Source organism: Opisthorchis viverrini, assembly GCF_000715545.1.
Source record: "Opisthorchis viverrini unplaced genomic scaffold opera_v5_394, whole genome shotgun sequence".
Taxonomy (NCBI): Eukaryota; Metazoa; Platyhelminthes; class Trematoda; order Opisthorchiida; family Opisthorchiidae; genus Opisthorchis; species Opisthorchis viverrini.
The window spans coordinates 274144-298598 of NW_008752048.1; the positions used below are offsets into that span (position 1 = coordinate 274144).

A 24455-nucleotide genomic window follows, 5' to 3' on the forward strand; every position below is an offset into this window, starting at 1 on the left:
CCCGTGCGATACTCCCAGTCAGCGAACCGTGCTCACTAACACGGTAGACAGATTTCGATTAAAAATCGATGGACTGTCGTTGCATACAGTACACATAGGCGACAGAACAGTGCAACACGACTTTATGACTAGCCCGGACGTAAAACAGACTACTTTGGAGGCACATTCCCTTTGAAACCCGGTACCGACTGCACGCCTGAAGTGAGACGAGCTGATAATGAAATAAGATCCGGTCAGACTCGAAGGTTACCTTCGCAAAGCAGTGAATGAAGTGCGTGTTCGAAAGCTTTCTTTCCTGATCAAGGGGCACACAGGACTGTTCACAGGCGTGGAATGCCATTTCGGTTTTTTGCTGTAACTCCGGCACGAAATCTTCCGTCTCTCGATTGTTTTCGACCGCGTAGCCCACACCGGATACCGATTGATCTGCGGGATGATATCCATATGCAGTTGCGAGAAATACTCGAAACAGGCACGGTCGAGGAGGCCAACAGCTCGTATAATTTTAGGGGCAGGCTAGAAGCGTGCAGTCACCCGAAGTCCGGTAGTTGTGGGGATATTTACTCCCCCCAGCGGCCCGGATATTTTAATGTGTTTAAAAGGTAAATTCATCAAGTCAGAGACCTGGGTGAAAACCATGTTTGTGGTTGGAAGCACCCGACTTTATTCCAGGAGAATTTCTGTCTTTGAATGTTGGGACCGTAGTTTGTGGTGATTCAGAACAAGAACATGCCACGAACCTAAAAGCTGTGTTGGAGTGTATCCATAAAGCTGGTCTGCGGATCCATGCAGCCGAAACACACCACACGTGAGATTGGGTTATGAAGTTGGTCGCAGGGGTGAAAAACATCAGGGTCTGCCCAATCTCAAAGCGCTTGTCGTGTCAGTTTTCTGGACACTATAGTGAGTTGATTATGAATTTCAACCCTATCGCTACTGTCCGACTACTTCCGTCAATCAGGAGGTTTTAATGGGCGAACGAATTCTTCCAAGGTACCGGAGTGCAGGTATTAGAACAGCAACCCATCTTAAAGCTGGCCATAGGTGAAGAGATGTTTACCATCACTTCGGTCGTCAGTGACCAGGGAATCGATGCAGTTCTAAGAAGAATGGGGTCACCGAGTGTGCCAGTCAGGTCCTGACTGGTGCCTAAAAAGGTATTATTCAGCTATCGAGAAAAGTGTTTAGCGATCGTGTGGACCAAAAATAAGTGGAGGTCGTATTTGCTGGAACAGAATTTTTGCAGTAAGGTTGCCCACAAACCCCTCCAGCGGACTAAGACCACCCGATTTTCCCAAGAATACTTCGCGTGCTGGGCACTCTAAATAAAGGAGCATAACTCCACGATCCGAGCGTACCGGTAAATGAGAACCATCTGGCCGAATGACCATAACAAGGAGTTGAAGATAAATCTGTCAGATTAAGCGCCAGTATCCTCCTGGTACAAAAGCTCTGTGCTGCGGAAGATTGCAGCCGCCTTGTTGGACGGGAGAGTCTGAGCTTGAATGAAGTTGACGCATTTATCCTGAAGGCCGATAATTTGGATGTAGTGTTACCTCTTGACTTGGAGAAGAGTTGATTGTCGAATGCCACAAGATGGTACGTACACAATGGTACGTACACAATGCTCTAAAACACAATACTTATTTTGACAGAGGGCCCGCTATCCAGGGTTTTGAAGTATCTTGGGACTTATACATACTGTCAGCTAATGAAGGGAATACAACAGGAGCAGCTCACCCATGGAACATATGGCTGTATCAGAAACCGAAAACTCATAGTCTGTTGACAGTGGCAATTGGTTGCACTACGTTTCGGTAGTGGGAGAACACTTCGTGGCAGGCGGCAGCCGTGCCGAATCAACGGGCGACTAAGACCAGTGGAGTAGTAATGCATCAGGTTTTGACGAACCGCAGGGTACCAGATGCGATCCTATCGGAGCAGAGGCCATGCCTTGAATGCGAAGAATTCAAGAATTGCTTGCAGCGGTCCGGTATCAAGCGACTAAACCAGCATCCTACTACCCGCAGCTAAATTGCCTAATAAAGCGCAACAGCTGAACGGCTGTCGGTAAAAGGAGCGTATTACGAAGTGAACCTGTTGAGTATGTTAGTACACCATGTGTCGATCCAGTCAACAACAAGCAAGTCCCCATTCATGTTGACGTGCGTTTGACATTCATATACCCTAGTCGATCAAATAACCGGATTGTGGCCGGTTACGCGCCTGTCTCCGGAAGAACTAAGGATGGAAAAAGTGTAAGAAAACGATAGCTTTTCAGAAATGGATCAAATGAAGGACGATAGGTAGAGAGGCTCAACTCCTAGGCGTGAATGTTAGATGGAAATCTCACCAGAATCCTGGAATGAGTGGACCAGGATCATGAAAGTTGGACAGCTGGTGGTAAGATCTATTGTCGATATTGGCCGTCGAAAGGATTTTCACACGAATCAAGACGGTCCATAATCAGGGTGAGTAAATAGGAGTTGGTTCTGTAACGACTCCCCAGGGAGAGTATCAAATGAACAGGCTGCTGCAGTCAACCTGGGTGAGGCGAGTTGGTCATCTAAGGAGCGAGGTTTGTAGTGGTGTACATTACTCATTAAATGAAAGTAATACCTTTCCGCCTCTCAAGGCCTTACTGTTGCCTCTAATTGGTGGTTAGATTTGGGATTATTGGGCTGTTCGAGTGTATTCATTCACTGAGGGGGCGAGATGGCTCAGTGGTTAGAGTGCGAATTCACTGACCGAAAGGTCCGTGGTTCGAACCCTACAGCTGAATCTCGACTTCCCCTGCCTTGGCTTGGACAACCTAGCAATATCTCAGTCCTCGTGCTTCCTTCGGATAGCATGGCAGTTAGGCACCGAAAAGGTGCTACAGCTGAGCGACTTTTCATTCACTCACTGACGTCAGCTGTTCAATCGAATCCCAGGAAATCTCGGGCATACGCCTGAGAACACAAATTCCTTTTTCGCTTCGGTTGGGGATTACTTGCAGCCGCTCTGTTCTTATTTCGAGCTAAATTATTCCGCATCCGAAGGCTTCTTGTCCATTAACGGTAGCTTTAAGCTTCTTTAAGCTCCCCTTTATCATCAAGCCAAGCCAGCTCACGACCACATACAACTGGTCATGAATTGTGTTCGCTTTTGTCTTTTTTGTATACTGCCAAGGGTTTGCTCTGTTCAGCCTTTGACATTGGTAATTCATTTACACTGGACTTTGTATTCCTTTATTAAGTACGGCCTTATGACTGGAAGTGGTACTCCGGACCATTGGGTTAATCCGTTATTATTTCTTCTGGGTTATGTGATTCGGTTGGATCTACTCCAAATTAGTTACTTCATTGAACTCTGCAAAGAACCATATCTAAAGCTGATGATGGGTCAGATAATCCTTCATACAACCATCTGTCAGAGAAATCATATTCCATTATAAGCTTAGGCGATCATTATTTTTAATGTTCACATCACTTCTACGTTCCTTCTGAACACGGTCGACAATCATAGGAACCGTGGATAACCATGTTTAAAATCAGTTGTTTGACCTATAGGGAGTACCGCGCTGATTATCCAATCCAGAGTTGTGAACACTGTCCAAATGATGTGTTCAAAACGTGAGGAAACCCAAATGCCCATTAGTGTTGTGCTTAGTTTCGAAGGGTTCAGATCGTGGTTGGTGTCCGCATTGTGGTCAAATGCACCCATTGGTCTAGTTTGAACAGGCCGAACATGAGGGTGCTTATGTATACTTCATTTTTCTCTTTCAATACCAAAAATGACGCTAATGAAATAGCGTGCCAATCGCTCAATCCAAATTCAAAAATTAAGGTGGATAATCTATGGGTGCTTGGGTCTAGCCTAGCAGAACAGTGCATCACGGAATAGCTGTTTTGAAAAAGCAATGCGGCTAATCGATCCAACAGTCACTTGAATTGATCGGTAACATTTAATGGAACACTTTTTTGAATGCACTCTAAACTCGTACATTTTAGTGTAAAACGTATGCTGTAAAACGTATGTACTGCTTGGCGTATGGTGGCAAGTTTTGTTCATATTTTACCGACATCATGTGTCGTTATCATGATTGCACTTTTTTGATTCTGTTGAGTGCCCGCTTGCTGCTCTCCATGGTTGTTGTCTAACATGTGAACTGTTGGTCATGCTGCTTTTTAGCCCCCTTTTTGTTAGGTAGGCTTCAATCAACCCATAACGAACAAAACTAGCGTTCGGTTTTGCGCAGTGAACAATAAACTTTCACGATTCGTGTTTGAGAATTCGGAACGTCTTAACCAAACGGTGTTTGGAAGAAGAGTAAAAAGAACGTTCGTCGGAGTCTAATGTCTTATTTCCTTTGGTGGTAGATTAGTTCTTAGCACCGTCCTCTGTTATCAAGTCGCTCCAAACCTATCAGTTCCACAGGCTTCAGCGCGATTATAAATGATATTTCGGCTTTTCTGTTTGCTATGAATGTTCGTTTCAAATTGACCCCTTGTCATTCTCTCTTTCTTTGAGGACCAACGTGAGATGACATCAATGTTAGGACACTGAAACTTCCTTCTGGTGCTTCAGTCTAGACTTTTTTCGTCCCAATCCGACTCCTGCCTCCGATTGACCCCTTGCTTGGTTGATTCATTCCTGTCTACTGCTTGTAACGAATATCTCTTTATCAGAATAGCGAACTTCATTTCAGCCGATTTCAGGGCGTAATCCGTTGGATATCCCTTGGTTGTTTACCGACGAAATCTTTGCGTCCTTCGTGCGTGACTCAACCATTCGAGTGTTATACAGTGAACTGAAGATAGACTTGACCGGAAAACAAGACACGGTTTCCAAACTATTGTGAGTCAGCTGGCTTTTTTACCGTTACACGTCTGGCTTGACGGAGTTGAGTGAGCAGGAGTTTACAACTCGACGTTTGTTTGTAGGTCGGTTGTGTACCAAAGTTCACTCACGAAGACAAACGAAACATGTTAATCTGTGCTTAGAGAACGCTTTGTCCGTCAACTACAACTCAAATGTTTATGTGAAGTACAAAACCGACCGGACAAATGTTTTTGTTGAACCTATTCGACACTTCATTTTCCTCATCAGCCTGGCGCTTGAAAGTGTGATTGGACTCAAGTATGATTGGTCCTACAGGCCATGTAATGTAAGAGATGCACCGTACCAACCAGCCAAAACAAAAGAACACACCTTCGTAAGAAAATTGGAGTTGAAGCCCCCTAACCTCCCACTTCGCCTTCGGATTATTTGAAGATAAAAGATAATCGTTCAGCTGTGACGTCCTTTCAGTGCCTAGCTGCTGTGCCACCCGATGGGAGGGGGGGTACTGCCAGGTTGCCCATGCCTAGACGAAAGAAGTCGGAATGCAGAGCCTGGGTTCTAACCACTGAGCCATCTCGTTACACAAAGGAATTATTTGTTGGTGAGCTGGTGGTTTGGTAGATGACCCTTCGATGTTTTGTGCTATTATGCTTGGAGGCCAGCCTAAGTTCGGAAAATTTGTAGTTCCTCAAAACGTAGCAGAATACGGGTAAGGCTTTGAAACGCCTGTACTACTAACGGTGTGATTCGCCTGACATGATATACTTGTATTCACCTGGTATTTCACCTAATTGTAAAAACTTTTGAAAACTATTGCCCACAGTGATCAGTGCGTTAAGATTATAACATCCTGCATCACTGTTTTTATCTATTAATTTTCTGTTTAAGTCCCACATTGCACCCAAACTTCTCTTTCCTATGCAAAGTTATCGCAGATCACTTGGAATTAATGTCCATTGTTCAGGCAGTGTAGCATCGGTGTTGGACACCGATGTCATGCTGTCGATGATGATGACGACGAGGTCCATTGTGGACATCATTCTCGTTTAAACTGTTACTTGTCATCCGACTACGTAACTGGTTTGCGGGAATCTCTTTGATAAGCCAAAACAGACAGGACGGGTGCCGACTGGTATTTTGGGTATCAGTTTGCTTGGTTTGCTTGTCTAATACCTGGATAGTATCCAAGGCTAATGGCTTCGTCACCAATAGGGGTTACCTAACTTTTCACGATGAGCGCCTTGATTTTTTTTCACGATTATTTGAGTATTCACGGTAGGTCACCAAGAGCGTAGCACCATCGATGCTAATTGTGGTAGCGGTTTTGTCACGTAAGGTGCCTGTTGTAAAAAAAATACAATTTTTGTTCTTTTTAAGGTAGAACGGCGAGTGGTCGTAGCTTCGAATCTCCTTCAAGGGTATTTATCTCGTCTAGTTTATCCTGTGTACTTGGATCCCTGTTTTCTCGCTTGTATACCAGATCAGTATTTTGGCATTCCGTGCTACAGTGTGCAATCAGTGGATAAGTACTCACTTCTGAAAACCAAACATTTGTTTTTAACCACCTGAACTGAGTTGGTGGATAGAAACAACTGACCCTCATTAAACACTCGTATAGATTAAAAAACTTACACCATCTTAATTTTTCTTCCGTCTCCCACTTCAGCTGGTCGGTTTGGTGGTTCTAGGGTTTTCCGTATACGTCTCTCAAGAACCTGAGGCACAAGATATCATACGGGCGTCCGGACACTATGTGGCTGTTCAGATCGCTCTCTACGCTCTCATGGGAGTCGGCGGTATCACTCTAATCACTGCCCTTTTCGGATGCTGTGGAGCCTATCACGAATCACAGTGCCTGCTCGGTGCATACTTCATAATACTGTTGGTAATATTCACCTCTCAAGTTACCGGAGCTACTCTTGGCTATGTGTTCCGGGAGGAGGTGAGTCGGTCTCCATCAGAATACGTTTCTTACCTGTCTCTCCTCGTATGCAGTACAACTGCGCGCCAGTCAGACAGTGATTTTCCCTACTTGATTATTACGGAAGACTCATTTGAATCTCAGCCTAATCTCTCGTTGTGGTATTCTTCAACTACAACCCTATAAAGGAAGTGTTCTGAACATACAATGTACTGCGATATCTCAAGTGTCGTCTCAACCTGAACATGAGGTGGTCTTTGTGGAGCACATTCAGTTGAAGAATATCCTAAGAGATTCAGCTAGAATTCAGTCGAGTCGAGTCGGTTAAAACGAAATTGGCGTGCAAATGGGTGTATTTCGCGAAGTTTGTACGATTTCGGTTCAAGTAGAGCCTGAGGTTGATGAAAACTCCGCCTGCCTGTTGATGGGTGAGACCGGCGATGAACCGTCAAAGAGCTTTCAGCAGCCTCATGAGAGTGTGTTCAATCCGGAAAAGAACACTGCCTGCACACCAGATGCGCGTTTGTTGTCGAACCTCGTTTTGTTGAACATTCTCCTCAAATGTTTTGAAAGATCTCCATTTCTGGTTTATAGCATCACTTTGTATGCTTAGCACCCTTGTTCGTTCCGCGCGCGACTCTATCCAGTTCAATCCACTTTCTCATCAGCTACCATGGATCAATAATCCACCTGTTTTCTACCTGCTGGTTTATCCGGTAATTTCTCAAAATGGTAACGATGTAGATTGATATGCTCTCAGCAGAGAGATTCAGCCAGAGATTCTTTCATTGTTCAGAGTTGTGAACCTTTCCACCAGTGGGTAATTTGTCCATGCTCTTTTAAGACTGAATGAAGACTGATCTGGTCTGACCAGTCCATTTTGCCTAGATTGTTCAGACTTGTATGCATAAACTTCATGGTTCAGCAGATTCCCTTTTGGTTGGTCAACTGTTTACGCGGCCGTCACTTCCACGCACATACGCGTGTGTATGATCGATCGACCATTTGGCTACACCTGGTTACTGACTTGATCGTTCTCGTATTGTTGCGTTGGTTCTGCACCCAATAAGACTTTCTGTCTATAGGGTTGGTTTGTCTGTTTGTGTGACGGAGTCCTGTCGAAGTTATCCCTCAGCAGGGTTAACCAGCTGCGGGTAATTAAGTTGGGCATAAACTTTCGGAGCGATGCTTTGGCTGCACGTCAAGTGGCCACATGCAGTGCACAAATGCCCGGAATAAGTAACGTCCAAAGCGTTGCTGCCAGGTGGCCATCTTTCGGTACTTTTTATTCTGTGTTACACAACGTTGCTTGATGTGTTATCCTGTGTTATCCTAGTTCACATTTCGTGCCAAATAGAAACAGACTACTGCGTTTCAGTAGTTTTCATCTCAGCATGTGTAAATGAATGTCTAACTTCAAAGTTCCTTTCGGAAACTCTTCACCAGTTTGAAGTTCTGTCATCGCCTGATTGGTTTAGCATATATTTACCTTCATTTACTTCTATGCGGTTTCAATACTTCTCAATTTTCTCTTGTGATTATTTCATATCATGAACACAGTATCGATCCGTCTGGTCTTGACGTTTCCTCCGGTATTACCGTACTTCGGTCATGACACATCAACCTAACGGTGTCCTAGTTTTACCAGAGTGCAAGCGTAACGAGTAGTTGGCTTTCCAATACGGTTGTGCAGCGGGACCTGACATCCAGATAAAGCCAAATTACTCATGTCTGCACCTGCATATTTTCAGTGTCATTTGACAATGTATCCGTAAGACTTGGCCATCGGTAATGCTATTTCTAAGGTATAGTGAACCCGGATGGTTTCCTCTATGCTAAAGGACGATTCCTGTTGTGAGATTTCGGCACCACAAAATGGAAACCTAGCAGAACATGACCTCGGACTTGACGCTGCAGATTTCCGCCAACGAAGAACATATTCTTGCGGAGCTTAGATATTTCAGCTTTCTTATATTAGTGGGAGAAATGATGCACACCATTCATATGGAACTGTTAATAAATCTTGGTAGTTCCTGAGAAATTGATGTAACTGCAGTCTCATCTGTTGATAACTCAATTCGTTCAAACAAACAACCCCTCCACTTCCCCTGTCTAGACTTGGGCAACCTGGCAGTATCCCAACCCTCGTGCTCCCTTTGGATGGCACGGCAGCTAGGCACCGAAAGAGCGCTACAGCTGAACGATTTTTCCACTTTGAATCAAGATCAGATAACACACGTCACCCGGTCTACAATAAATCTGGACAGAACTTACGTGTAAGAGAGTTCGGGTTGAAAGTATTCATGAGACAGTAAAATATTTTTGGAACACTCTGCTTAACACGGAGCTGTTACATGGATCAATCCCGGGGTGGGAATGGGTACTCGACGAGCAGTAAAACCTGCTTAGTTCGGTGCTTTACCTTGCAGGCAATTTTAAAGTTTTTTTTTCGAGCGATGCAGTTTCCGACTTACTCTGTTCAGCGGCTAAGAATGTGGATGTTACCGTCAGTCAGGTACATTAACTGCAAGTTTCTGGTACAAAAATTGTTCAAGCCCATGATTGTCCTCAAGTATGTAGATAACGTACTGCATCTCACCCATGACCACCAGATGATAGTCGTGTTTTTGTCGTCCTACAGGAGAAACGAAACACGCCAATACCCATCTAAAAAAGCGATCGCTTCGTCGACTTTGCTATAGCAGCCTCCGCTTGATCACGATCAACAGCTCAGCTTAGAATAGTACCTTGAAACCATGTCTAAATGGTGTCCTTCATGTTAGTGATAACTTGACCTGTATCTAGTCTGACAGTCGCCTTTTCAACTCCATGGTTGAGATTGGCCATCTGATTAACCGCACAGTCTCGGCGGGGTCGTTTGTGAGTGTGCTTATTAACGGTGATGAAATAGGATTGGTGGAGGTAGATGAATGTAGGGGATCGGTCTGCGGCTTGTGTCCCCAGCTGTTTTCAGGATCCCCGAAATTTTGCTGTGCTGTGGTCACTTTACTGGTCTTAACGGTGGTAGCGTAGTGCCGTTCATTTGTAGCTCACCGAATGGGCACGCAGATTAACGCATTCTTTTGGAGTACGAACTTCCAAGTGATGTGTATATGCACGGATAATGCTTACTCTCTCTCGATCTACGAAACTGTTCGTTTTGTCGATTTGCTATTGCGTTCGACATGTTCCGAAACGTGTTCTACCCGCCTGGTGCTAGTCATATGTTGGTCAATATGTAAAAAAGTAATTAGCACGGGATTTTCATCTGATTAACACCTCTCACCCGTATTTCCACAGCTTTACCAAAATTAGTGACAAATGCGCTTCTGTCTAATCGAATGGCATACTGTCTCCTTTTACTGTCATTCTTAAATAAGTACAACAAAGCTTCCTGTGGAGAATCGTCGTTTGGTTTGGTTGCCACATTTTCTCAGTTCAATAGAACTAAAAACACTTCATTCCTAGTGTACGGTGTCGTAGACTCTGCACGAGGTATGTACAGTCGAAAAAAAGGTTTTGGTTTCGGCCAGTAGAGCGCATGGTGATCGTAAGTGTCTACCGATCTCATACGATTGTGCGTATTCGTGGGCGCACTTTGTTGAATTGCTAATGAGGTTTTGTTGCTGATTTCCGATGGGTTGACTGCTACCAGGAGATATATTACACACTTGTTGTTGTTGTAATTATAGGATAATCCCTTTCTAGCCATGGTTTCTCTACGCAGCCGGCGTATATATTCACCTGCTTTTTATAATTGGTGAAGAAAAGCCCAAACTGTATAGGTAGATTGGTACCACGCGAGTGTATCAGAGTGCATTTGAGTAAACTTATCTGCCTTGTCGCGCGGTGAGATAAAATCTTTGGTGTCCTTCGGGTAACAATAACTCGGTTTATTAACCGCAAGATTTCCATTCATCACTTTGTCACAGCCGAGAATGGGCCACTGTTTTCATCATGATGGGGCAGATGCCCTTACAGCGTCCGGTTTTTTTCAATAACAAGCTTTCGATTTCTTCTTTCTGGGCCCAAGGAACCGGCCAGTGTCCCGAATTCCCAGTTTTTTCCAGACAGCAGCGTACTGACAAGATGCCATAGTTGAAGTACTTGTCCTTCTTGAATGTTTGGACTATTTGAAGGTCACCAAGGATGACCTCGAACACGAACCCTCATGTGGTATGAATCTATTCCTGTCAGTTCATATTTTCCTTTCTGGGTTTCTGTTATCCAGGAGTAGCTCCGATCTCACGCATCCTGGTGGCTACGTCTCTTCCATACACACAGAATAAGTTCTATCCGAAATGTCCGATTCTCTTCCTTCAAAGCATCACACGCAGATTGATCAGTTTTAGGTTGTGCAAGGGAATATTTAGCCGTCCGAGTGACCTTGTTCGCCATATGATCCAGGTTGGGATTCAAATTCACTCAATGTATCTCACATTGTGACCATTTCTACGGTTCCTTTTTATCGTGGCTTGTTCCGGTACCTGCCATTTTGCGATTCAGGTCATATTAACTCCAGATATTTCGTTTTAAGTGTAGCTGGTACAATTGCCTCTAGAACGTAAACCGATCACGGAAAACAGTCCAATAGTCGTGAGTGATGGGTCGACGTTCCTTCTTTCAGTGCGCCACTATGGCCAACCGTACACCGTGCTTGGTAGAAGTATCCAGACGATGGCATCACTGTGTTATAATATGCGGAAACTTTCTATGAGGCCTTCCATACAAGGATTGACCTCTTATAAGACACTTCCATCATTCAGAAATGTACTACCATTGTAAGGGTTGAGATTATTCCATTGTAAGTTAATATGTTTGGTAGACTATATTTCCACATATATCGCCCGAATTAGTATCACGCAATTCAGCAGCTTTTATAATTTGATCTTCATCTGGGACTGGAGTCTCCACAGTTTTCCAGTGTCGATGAACGACTGGATCTCCCGCTCAGCATTGTGCTGAGTGTCATTTTAAAGTTGTGAAGCAAAGGAAGCCCGCTCATTTGTAACCGTCGGCATCTCCAACTCCTTGCATGTGGACTGAATAATACTAAATTAGCATATGAATTTCGTCACCATATTGTCAGCTTTCCCACTTGGTGACCTTATTCAATCCCGCCACCTGCGCCGGTTTGATGATTGGTTGGCATGCTCAAACTCACTTCGTTCTGTTTGACTTAGCGCGAAAACTCATTAACGGGCCCGAGCCCCACCGTTGCGTTTTTGTTCGAAGTTGGGGTAGTTGACATCCAGTTCATCAGGGGTTAGAGCACTCACTGACATGTCGATTCCAGTTGAACATGCACCCTCATGCATCCTCCTGTCTTTCCATCAGTATGTTTTTTCTATTCGGCAGATTATTTGTCCCCGCACTTTCACTACCTGGTGGTAGTTGATGAGTCACGACACGTAATTATGAGCCGGTTCACAGTCGCTGAACCCAGAAGAGCCACGTTAAATAACACACTTCAGCTGAAACGCGCATACCTGTGTACATGAATGGACTTACATCACTTAGCCCCATGACTTGACCATATATTAGTGCTTGAGACATCCCAAACCTTGGTGAAGATCAGCCCATTCAGTCACTTTATTCCTCAACAGAAATTTCATCTTGTTAGCGAACCCAATTTGTGCTAAAAAGCTGAAAAGCACTGTACAACTGTTTTATCTTTATGAAGATTCATTAGCAATCCGCCTCTCATGACACTGCAGAGTTTCGGACCCGCAACTTTCCAAATTCGTTCACGAGCCGCTGATCAGCAGTGTAATTGAATCACGGAATCTGCATCATGTTGTCCGTGTTGACTGTCTCCTCGTGTGCTGGCTTCCTACTTGGAAGTTCCGCTCACGCAGATTTTCTTCCATCTGAGCTACTTACAGTTCTTCGCTAGTGGGGTGATTCGGCTGGCTTGTTTTCTAGCATAGCAGCGCGTCGCGTATCAAGGCTTGTCATACCTGCTTGGATCTCCGTTCTTCATCTCCTGTCGTTTGCCAGATCCTCCCATAATCTACACTGGAATCTGTAGTTTTTAAGCTTGTCTGAAGGCTGTCCCAATGACAGAATTTCGGATATCCCCGATTTCGAACCCTTTCTCACCTGGTCCTAGACGAGTTGTTTGGCCTCCTTTCGTTTTAGGTGGTCTAAATCAGGGAAGCTGATTTCGTAACAGACAGCATTCAACTTCAGCAGCATTCTCCCTCCGGAGGACGTATTTCGTACAACCAAGTGACGGATAGAAACCAGCTTGGAGAAGTCAAGTAGTGACTTGGCAGTGAATTATGAAAGTCATTACCAGCAAACACAGCTGCACTGTTTATTAACGTCCCCTTAGATGGGAATCTCGAGGCGAAACATATGAATTTTAGAGACTAACAAAAATGGCCCCGTCGTGCACTCGGCTGTGCGCATGCATCCAAGTGGTTGTATTCAATGTATATTTTTCTCCCGATCTCATCGGTGAAAAGCCTACTGAAAAGTCCTGCATTCAAGCACCGGTTATATCGGCTGCAACTTCCAATCCATAGCTATCTACACCTACCTCCCCGCATCATCGGCGAACAAAACCGTGTTAGTTACAACCACTGTGCGTCGTGTGCGTCGTTTTTTCCAGCTGAAGATGGTTCTGATGATGACTTCAAAGTAATTCGGGTTTGGGGGCTCTGTCAATGAATTTAATCCGAAAAATTTTGCCCAGACAATGTAAGCGAAAACGGTTAAGAAGCCGAACATACCGTCCATATAGCATTTAGGTATATTTGCCTTATAGCAGTGATGACAGCAACAGTAGCCAGTTACATTGCAGTTTTGATGTCAGTGAGCAAGTGGTTGTCGCTCCAGATGCGTTTATCAAGGCGACAAAATGTGGTACGGCTATTCCTCTGTCAACTGTCGAGTCTATGGATAGCAGAATATGTGGCGTTTTGCGTTGAATCCACGGTACGGGCTGGTAAAAGACATACGTTTTTAGAGATATTCATGTTTATGCCAAAGGAGACGCCACTGGACCGAATGCCGTATGTAGCCAACGTCTGTTTCAAAATGCGAAATTAAGGCAGTCACACAGATACCGGACTCGCTTAGCGGTGTTTTGGTTAGGAGACGCTTCGAATCCAACAGATAAAGATCCAATCAGTATTGGATTGCTATACTAACTTTGCAATGGAAAAACACCTCTGTGGGAATGGTAGCTGCATGGTGGCTGAAAAAGATCAGGGCACGAATGCAGCCTTGCTTAACTCTGGTATCGACTAAGCAATCGTTATAGGTAGTTGTGCAAGTCGTCTTTTATGCCAGTGTGGAAGGCTTTGATGTATTCAACAAACTTGTCTCGATATCCGAGCTTGTGTAAAGTGATGCAACTGAGTGATGACTGAGTCCATAGGGGGACTGGTTCCATTCGCAATATATTTTGTATTTGTATGACTGTAAAATAGGGTCAGTCGTACCTCGATCGCTTCAACTCCGTACAGCTCTTCAGGAACATTTCCCTCCAGAATTCTAGCCACTATCCAAAGCCGTTATCTCACTCCCTGCGGATAAGGGGCTGCTTTCGGGGTGACTGTTCTTTGTATATGGAATTCCTTTCTTTTTCTACGGAAGATTTATTGTTGCTCCTCGAAATCTTGGAAGCCTTTCAGTCCCACTGCTCCACCTTTTTGCAGTTGCTCCATGGCTCTCGGCAGTTCTAGGCTGTAGCAAGTCAACCAAGTTGGCCCCCAGCGTATATTGTGGTTGGTCGGCTGTACAGTTCGAAGCAACGCGTCATGGCCAGATGAGTAGTCCCGGGATTTGATCGGCCTTATCAAGTTTTTTCACTAGTTTGTTTGTCTTCTGCCGCTGAAAATAATGGACTTTCGGTCCGTAGATTTCCATTCCAGCAGTGAATTCTTCGTGATAACGGCGGTCCACGTACGACCAGAACTCTTCATTCAGCTGACCATTCATTTTTTTAGTCTTTGAAGGGGTTTTTTTAGGATATTGCTCTTAGTGCTTTTGAGTTGTCTTTGGAATGTTATCACGAACACCAAATTCCTCCCTTGAAACAGGAAGTCATACTCATCAAACCATTCTCGTACTGTAGTTTCGCATATTCGTGTCGCATAGAACAGTACAATTTCGCATCGCAGCATGGTCTCTCGCAGCACGATGATTCGCTGCTCTCCGTCGGACTGCTCCTCATTGCCCTTTCTAGCGTGCTTAAGTCTTAAGGGACCTGAGCTCAGGCCGCTCTTGCCCGCGAGATCTTTACAGTACTGTAGCCTAGACANATATATATATATATAGCGATTGCTGCTAGTCTATGGACCCAGAAATCACCACCGCGTGCGTTATGATTTGCATGGTCTGGCCGTTGGCTACCTGAATCGTTTTCAGGTTCTTGCCAGATGCCACAGTCTGATCTATGCTTTTCTTGCGTGTTCGCTGTGTTGAGTTTCACGATCGATCGATTTCTCCTCATCCAAAGAAATCACTAAAAGATTATCATCATCACATCGCGTTTTAAATTTACCAACGACTCTAATGCCTGATTATCAGATTCTTTTCACATATTGAAATGGGAATGTACGGAACTGGATTGAAAATTTTTAGGAGCGTTGTGGCAATGCCAATTATCTCATTTTAACGGCATCTTCATATGAATGATTGCTTCCCACAACGGTCACAGCGAGTCTCGATTGGTTACCCCAAACATCATGGACTGGGAACAAGGTAGTTCGAAGAGCGCTCGAATCGCCATTCCTGTATTTTGTCTAATACGTTGTGCGATTAGTCACCGTAGCAGATGAATACAAAGTAGTGAGCTTCTGCAAGTTGGAGCAATAATACATTCTGGACAGTGGTGTTGACAAAGCAACGATGTTTATCTCTGACAACACTGGCGGCCTCAGATATTTCCTGTCGACAGCAAACGCCACCGAGGTTTACCTCGTTCACTAATCACTTGTGAAACAATAAGAAGTACCCTGAACAGGTATGATGGGCGCTTACGTTCTGATGGAACGCCGACCAATTAGACTGTCAATGTTTTGTCAAATTGCCTTTGAACCGTATCAGCACAACTACGGTTTATCAGCAATACCATTGTGTAACTGATCTTCTAGTTGAATGAAACCGAATGTTTTGCAGCTCCAGCATCCCACTGGGAACAATACCCTGGTGACAGCAGCCCCATTTTATCGTTCTCCTGTCATGCTGGTGCTTTATTGCACTTTTGAGCTATTATCTGAGGTACGTTATTTTGAAACAAACCGATAGTGTTAATTTTGTTTATGTACACAAACACCCTTTGTATTTCGAGGAAAAGACACTAGGTACTTGTTTGTTCCAGCAGAAAGTGAAGATTTTGTTTTCTGAACGGAATACCTTCTTGCATAACCCATTGGTCAAACCACGCGTACCTAAAATTGTTGCAAACCCGGAAAGCGGTAAAATCCATTCGGTTTCGTAACCGGTCCATTGGAATCTGTTCTTTGTTGTAGCTATTAGTGGGGTTTACTTCAAATTCCTACTTAAACGCATTGTCTCTAACCTGTATGTAAGCCTACAATTCTTACGCTTGGTTATATTTACTCTTAACTAAGAATGCGGACAACGTAGTCGAGGTTCGTTCGATTTAGCTTTTCGAAAACACTTTATGTAACTTAACAGGTCCGTGACTGGTCTGTATCGCCCCACATATTTGTTATCAGGATACTGAAGTTATTTGTGAATGAACTAATGTTCACTGTCCTTGTTCCACCTTACTGCGCTTTAGCGTCACTTCGATTTACGGTTGCTTATGATAATCTGTATTGCTATCTCTTGCCTTGACTCGTTTCCTGACCAGATAATGCAACATGTTGAGCAACAGATGTTTGAGGGAGTGGAGGAATACTCAATGCTTCGCGATCAACGTGAGAATCCGTCGCCCTTCATGGACAACATACATCGAGTGGTAAGGTTTGCATTGGTGTTTTTCAACTTGATTGATTATCGTTTTGCCCTGTCTGATATCGTGTACACTTCCTTCAGTCACCAAGTTTTTCATTGATTGATTAATATATTTCGCCCAGCTGCTGCTCACAACAACACGGCTGACAGTTCTTTCACACACTATTGCTGTGGGACTGGGGTGGAAAGTTATATTAACGGTGGAGATCCACCTGAGACTGACAGCTCAACTGGCGTCCCAGCTGTTGTCTTTATTAAAAGTTTGCATTTTGCTTACCCCGGAATACACAGTGTGTTGGCTAGTTTTAGTGAAAAAAGGTATGTTCTACTATGCTGCTTTCAGAAACGGTTGTTGGGTCTCGGTTAAGGCTATCTATGTCTATCAAGTTCAGCTAGATGGGCTTCCGGAACAGTTAGACCGTTGACCGTCCAACTTGATTTGATATAGAGCACTGGTTTGCACTGTACCGGCTGGCTAATTGGGCTGTTCCTAATGATGATCACTTCCGGACAAGTGGATCCGTCTTCCATTGCTGGCGACGGATCGTGCTCCATTCATACCGAGGCGGACGACGAGTGCACGTCCAACTAACCTATTGCTGTTGCACCTATTGTCATGCGACCCAAGCACGTAAATAATTCACTGGTTAAGTGAACCCCTGGCTGAAATGTCTACAGTTTCATTTCAGTTCTTGCCGTCTGAGTTGCTCTGGATCAAACATCTTGATGATAGCACAGGCCTCCTACTTACGTGTTGTATGTCGGCTGTAAGTCGGCTAGACAGCTTGGTTGCATGAAAAGTGCAACAAGCGTATACTTTGCTAAAAAATTCCACATGGAACTGATGGGAACGATCATACAATGTATCTCCAATGCTAGGAATAGAAAGTTTCCTTCCGACTGCATATACGAGCCCGGCTCGGAATGTGTTCGTTTAGAAGAAGAGATCAACATGTCTAACCTGAGCACAAACAAGTGTTATATGTGGTCTTCACTAGGTCATTGATCAGCCTTCTTAATCCCGCCTGATGGGCTACGTGAAATGCAACGCTTCCCAACAAAAACCCAAAACACGCCATTCCTAAAACCGAATAAGGTGTAATTAATGTGTTCCGTCTTCATCTGGTTCCTGATGCTCAATTTGGTATTGTCCTTATCTCCATCTCTCGCTTCACTTCTGGTTTCCAGCTCCAGTGTTGCGGAGTTAACGGTTACACCGATTATCGCGACAGAATCCCGGTCACTTGCTGTGACCGCCGTAAGAGTAATTGCAATGAGCTTCAGCTCACTCCTGATGAAGTCTATACAGAAGTAAGTTTTATCTGTTCTTTTTGTCCTTGATGCTGATGGATAGTCGAAAAAGAATCTTGGTACGTAATGTGAAACACTTTCATTTATTCGTGCTTGAGGATCACTATTGTTTTTTTCCGAATCATAACGCCGGTTTTATTTCTTCGCCTGAACTAAAGCATGGCGGTTTTTATCTTTCCTGGGAAAACTAGTCAGTTCAACTTCAACTACGTTTTATCTGCCTTTTACCATTCAGCTATCTCTGGTGTTCCCAGATTTATCGAGCAATGCAATGCAGTCACCCGTGGGGAAGTTAGACGTTTTTAATATGAAACGTCGTGCCGATCCATGAAATCGAATATAAATTTTGATGGTGTGCTGTACAGTAGAGTGATAAAATGGCCTTGCAGCGGAAGCGATGACTTCATTTGGGGGCTCTGGAGAGATTCACTTTGGTTAATTTAGAGCTTTGAAATTCAGTGTTTTGTTGGGAGTGTGGTGAGATTTGGGAATTTTTCCATTGAACCTTCGTCCTGTAAGTGAAACCAAACTGCTCTGAGAATCACCGTACATCCTCATCCTTATTGGAGATCATCAGCACTGCAGCTAAAAAACTCGGGCTTTCGAACTTGCTGCTTGAGTCTCTTATTATGATGTATTACGCAAGCATGTTGACGTAATTTGCAGCCTAATACCTATCCAAGACCCTTTTTTCTTTCTGAGCTGTTTTGCTTGTTATGTTCGAGTTCACACAGTAGACTGTCGTGTAGGTTATTTTACAGCACAACCCCCAGTACTCTGTCGTCAATCTCACACCCGGTTGATGATGTACAAGTGTACAGGTTGTTCGCTTTTTGCAAAGGCTTTTGCCACTCAGTGTTCGCCAGAACACGAGATTTTTCAGGTTTTAAATTCCGCTACTTTTTGTGGTTTGCTTTTGTTAGTTATCCAATTCATATTGATAATTGATCCCCATATAGCCCATATGGCCCAAGTGGTTAGATCGCGAATTTACTGACCGTAAGGTCCGTGGTTCGAATCCGACCTCCGCCTCTCGACTTCCCCTGTCTATGCTTGGGCAACCTGGCAGTATCCCAGCCCTCGTGCTTCCTTCGGGTGGCATGGCAGCTAAGCACCGGAAGGGTGCTACCGCTGAACGCCTTCTTTCTTTTTTCCCATATAGCAACATGCTGTTGTGTGATCTGCTGCACAACTTTTTGTCAATGATTTGCACAGCGTCCTGAAGTCGTATCTGCCACCCAGTTACGGGTTTCCATTGATTTGATTATTCATACTCCTGGTTCCTTTTTTCCAAGTTATGGCTATATAGCTCTTTTCTGTTTTCTCCCGTCCCCTTCCTTCAGGGCTGTAAGGAAAAGTACAAGCGATTCTTCAAGGACAAGTTGATAGTTTTTTTCCTCATAGCGGTGTCAATTGCCGCCTTCGAGGTACGTTTTTCCGTCGATAGATAATGCCGCTACCGGGGGGCCTTTCGATTGATTTTCATCCACTGCTTCACTTTCTCGTAGGCTGTTTGACTGTTCGTTTTCAGCTTTGTCCAGTGATGAAAATTATTAATAAGCGAGCAATAAACTTGAATCCCTTGAGAAACCAATGTTCACCTAGCGGTCAGCTGTCGCGCTCATTTATTCGGTACAGTCCAACACCCGGTTGCTCATAAAATGCACAGTCTGTGTTCGAAATTGGATGAAACTAGCCCAACTTGTAGACGTCCTGGTGTTTTTTTGTCAGAATGGTCAGTTTGAACCTACCTTGCAGACAGTCTCCGTACTAACCGGTGTGAAGGCGAACCTATTGTTTTAGGTCAGAGCATTAGTAGGCGCGTTTTATCTGGCATAAACGCTTATAGAGGCGTGAAGGGGCGTTCGGGACAGAACCGGCCATTCTTGACTACTAAGCAGTATAAAAATCCCTAAGTGCCATATGAAGCCGCCAACTGATCGCCATGTTTCAAGCCCAACGATGTACAGCTGGCAACACGAGGTTCACGTTAACCATACCGTAACACTTGGCTCGCCACATCAAAAATCGAAAAGCCCCCTTTGACTGAACTCCCCGAGAAGTAGCCACTTTCCGAATTAGCATGCTACTGACGTTATTGTGAATGTTCCCTGGGATTGGCTTTACCGTCATTCCACAGGAGTATGATTAGACACCAGCATACCAGTACAAAAGGCCACTTCACCAGTCATCGAGCTTGTAAAGCAAGCGGGACAAGGTTGGAAGAGAACGCGATTTGACTAGTTAAGGTGCAATCCGCTCTATTTTGAGAGTTGATCCCTTTCCGTTCTTTGTGTCCCGAAATTGTCGGATCACGTGGGATGTTTGTCAGATAACGACTGTTGGACAGGTGACGAGATTCTATGTTGGAGCGTGCCCTTCATTGAAAATGGGTTGCCTGAGCTTCTCGTTTTGTGTGACCTTCGAGTCATCACCGCGGCAACGCCAAGGAAGTGAGTATAGTCTTTATACCACAGACTACTTAGACACCAGATAGGGGCCATTTTGAGTTGATTAAAACTCTTACGTCCTCGGAATAGAAAATATGAAACACGATTCACCAAGACACACAAAAGCGCTATCTTTACTAGCTCATTTGGACGTCTTTCTAAGTGGGCAGGGGCCCCACTTGTACCCAGTTTGCGTGCCGGCTAAGCCTTCGGTCCCATACCATACGGGTGTATTTCCAGACAAATTATGTCAACAAACTAATAACCACAATTATGCTGCCCTAACTTTACTAGAATTCCCATGTATCGTCATCTTACACATGGACCATAGAGCCAAACATGGCTAATGATCAACAGAATAACGACACCATGTTTCACTATTGAGGGGAATGTTGGCAACGTAGATCGTTGACTGGCTTGCTGAGATAAACAATTAAATCACTTATCTCAGCCGACGAACCAGCTAGTATCACCTATCCCTCACATGCTTCCTCTTTGAAAACCGCACAAAGTTACTTAAACGGTAGCTAAACTGTGCGTAGTATCAAGCTCCTGGTTTGTATCGTTGCCCTCCTGTTTAAAAACGGGCTGGTCAGTTGTGCTCAAAGTTTGTTTAAGGAATATCAGATGTCAACACCGTGGTATTTCATCGTTGCACTGTGTCCCTCTTGTACTGAAGACTCTGACAAACGCATACGTATTTGCTGTTGGTAATATGTTCTGTTCCTTCTGGTTCATTACACTGGTATTTTTCAACCTTTTCACTCGTCACTCCAAGCTTTAATTAGATGGAACTCCGCCACCTAAGGAGAATTTCTGAACGATCGAATGACAAACAGTAAGCACCACTGACGGATGAAAGTGAAGATGATAAATGTCCGTAATAATGATCTGTAGCCTATCACTGAGTCAATTGAAGCGATGATTCCGTTGTCATCCAGTTGTGACTCCTTCCTTGCGACATGCATAAAAACTGAGATAACAAGACCAAAGGCCTTGTAGTGAACGCTTACTATATGATTTATTTGATCTGACAAAATGGGATTCTGGTACATCTCGAGGTTCAACATTTACACGGGTAGTGCTGGTCACCTACGGGTGACAACCCCATCAGGTTTGCTGAAGACTTTGGTCCGCTTCTCTGACACAAGCAGTTTACAAAACGGCATTTTATTTGCTGCTGTTGTGGACAACCTTTGATTAATAGCACACTGAATGGCCGTATGCCACCTCACGGTTGCAATGTTGTTTGTCAAGAACGGTTAGCAGCAATTTAAGCAACCCATTTCGACATACTCTGCGCCTCAGTCAAATGAACACACAACGGCAGTAAGCAACGGCATCAAATGTACCACACTTAAATGCCGTCGAACCTAAAATAACCTCACCGGGATACTGCGCACATCCAAATTCAGTATTTATACGAGGAAACTAGGTGTTTTGTGTACCGGTTCCGAAGGGCATAAGAAGTCATCGCCTCATCACTGTTTGTCGACACGTATTTGACCTGGTACAACCGGTATGCTTTGAACCAGCCGTTGTCATCCTTCCTAACACTTTGCGGTTGGTGTACGTTTTCTGCTCGAACTGTAGGAGTTTGCTATTTTACATGAGCGGTGGATGGAAAATGCATAGTTTTACTCCCGATACTTGAATTTTAGCGCGCAGAAAACGGTCACTGTTCTGATTAACACAGCGCTCGTACCGTTGAGCTTTTACCACTGAGCACAGCCATACTGTACAGATGCTGTGCGGTCTAAAGGAACGTATCGTTCTTTCGAAATGAGCTTGTTGAAAATTCGTAAACTGGATCATCATCATCATCAAAGACAGCAACATCAGTGTTGGCACTGATGCTTGACTGCCGTGGTGACATCTGTGAAGGTTGAAACCGGCAATGAACCGTTCAGAATTTTCACTGACTTTACGAGTAGTATTGAAAAGACACACTGCATGTGTTTTTGGTGAACGCCAAATAACAATGGACTATTTTATCCGCAACTGCGCAGTGGATACCGTCGCCAGCTTGGCGAATTCCGACTCCGAGATCACTTGGACAGTGAAACTAGATAGACACCACACTGGGATAGGGCAAATATTAGTCCGAAATCCAGCGGCGAAATCGCACTTCACTTTGTAACACACCCCAATCCTTGTGTGATTGAATCATATCAATTCAATTATGTAACTTTAGGAAGCACTTGGGATAACGGAGGTGATATTTTGATTTCGGTGGTTGCACCGGGTGAACGGTATCTTCGAGTGACGCGCAATACCAGGACCTCAGGGGAGGCAAAACAAAGTCGGAGCTGGGTTTCTGTACGGTACTATTAATGTAAGACAAATTTGATATTATACAAACCTCGACAGTAGGTACTCGTCCAAAGCGAATGGTCCACTTGGACTACAAAAGTACAAACCAAAGGAGCAAACAGGCTCCCACGTGAGACAGTCACAAGTGTACAAATTCGCCCACAAATGGCCGGATGACCTCAAGGCCAAATGAGTGAAGTGGTAAGGACAAACAAACGCCAGTTCACATACACGCACTAAACACAAAAGTGGGGCGGGGGTTACAAATGGGGACAGAATAAACGTGGAGAATTTCAATGTCAACGTAATGAACGATACAGTGGTCGTGGCGCTGCTGGGCTGACTGCCTGTCGTCAGGCTGCATCATATTACCGGTTTATCTATATACTTGAGTTCATTTATGAATATTGGTTGTGAGTTCTACTTTTACCTCAACAACACTAAAAGCCGACGGTGTTTGTTCTTCTGATGACATGACAATCTTTTTTTCAGATCTTCTGTCTGCTCTTTTCTATGGTATTGTGCTGTGCCATACGACAATACCATTCGGACTATTACGGCGTGGACTATGCCATAGCAACTTAAGTGACCCGTAGTTGCCTGCACACCAACTACTGCTTCGTTTTGATTCAACCCGCGTTGGAGATCCCCTGTTCCGACGACAAATCTGGACATTTTTCACAAGTTTTGATTTCCCCCATTTGCCCAACCGTACCGGTTGATTTCTTTCTTACCACTACTACAACTGTTTCTGCCACCGCACAACTAACCATGTTGCCGCGCTCGTACTGGACACGAACTCGGTGGTTACTTGTGTTTTAGGTCTCCCCACCCATGTGCAATCGTAAATGTCTACGCAATCATTAACGCCAACGACGCTGCCAGGCGTCCATAAACTGATCATGTCGGTTTAATTCATCCGCGCTTTTCTAGTCCAACAGTTTTATCATCTTTTTATTCTCTGTAATCTATTTGGCCATTTCGTCCACTGCATTTCCCCCGTCTAACGCACAATGTTTTGCCTTTTTTTGTTGATTTGCGTTTCTGATCGTCCTTTACTTCTAACCAAAATTAACTGACCGCTTTAGACACCTGCAGTCTTCCACAACAACAGCTAAGATGAATTAGTTATTAGGGAACAAACTGTACAGCCCAATCTCCAATCGATCGGCAGAAACGTCTGTTTTTTTCTAGGTAGTTTCGTTTTAGCTTGAATTCCCAAAAGGCGGATCGAACCCAATTCCCTACGCCAGTAGCTTTCATTGTGATCAGTCGCTGTAATTATTCACCCGCTTTCTAACATCTCGTCTCTGTGAACTTATTTAGGACTTGCTTATTCCTACGTCCTACTGTTTTTCTTCAGTTCTCCTGGTGCACTTTATATTGTCTTTTATGTTCCATACCATTGGTAGCGGTCAGCCTTCCAGTGTTCGCATTGCTTTTGCTTTCAAGCATAATCTTTTCATTGATAATAATTCCATAAATCCTATAATATTTCCGTCTAAGGTTGTTTGTTTTTACAGTTCGGGCAACCAAAATCACTTTTTTACTTCATAATCCAGTCTTGCCTCTCCGGAAGAAATTTCCTTGATGAAGTGAAACGTCTTCAAGGAGTTTCACCCTGGATTATTTTCCGTACGCATCGTTACCCCAGCTATCTGAGATAGCCACAGAATAGCAAGCATCTTTGTTTAGCGTGC

At 44.2% G+C, this 24455-nt stretch overlaps 2 protein-coding genes across 2 annotated transcripts in view; one reads left to right on the top strand and one right to left on the bottom strand.

Moving 5' to 3' along the window:
• T265_10641 (hypothetical protein) overlaps positions 1 to 24283 on the top strand; it is a gene marked incomplete at both ends in the record, with an annotated part of 35489 nt that extends 11206 nt beyond the window's left edge. Inside the window, 5 exons of the mRNA XM_009177080.1 lie at positions 6491 to 6766; positions 16506 to 16685; positions 17870 to 17992; positions 19336 to 19419; positions 23248 to 24283. Coding sequence (XP_009175344.1) covers positions 6491 to 6766; positions 16506 to 16685; positions 17870 to 17992; positions 19336 to 19419; positions 23248 to 23340 — 756 coding nt within the window. The remainder of the gene's footprint in view (positions 1 to 6490; positions 6767 to 16505; positions 16686 to 17869; positions 17993 to 19335; positions 19420 to 23247) is intronic.
• T265_10640 (hypothetical protein) lies at positions 17051 to 17236 on the bottom strand (the record flags this gene model as incomplete). The annotated part of the gene is made up of 1 exon (XM_009177081.1): positions 17051 to 17236. The coding sequence occupies one exon, from the start codon at positions 17234 to 17236 to the stop codon at positions 17051 to 17053; it is 186 nt and encodes a 61-aa protein (XP_009175345.1).
• Positions 24284 to 24455: the final 172 nt, after the last annotated feature.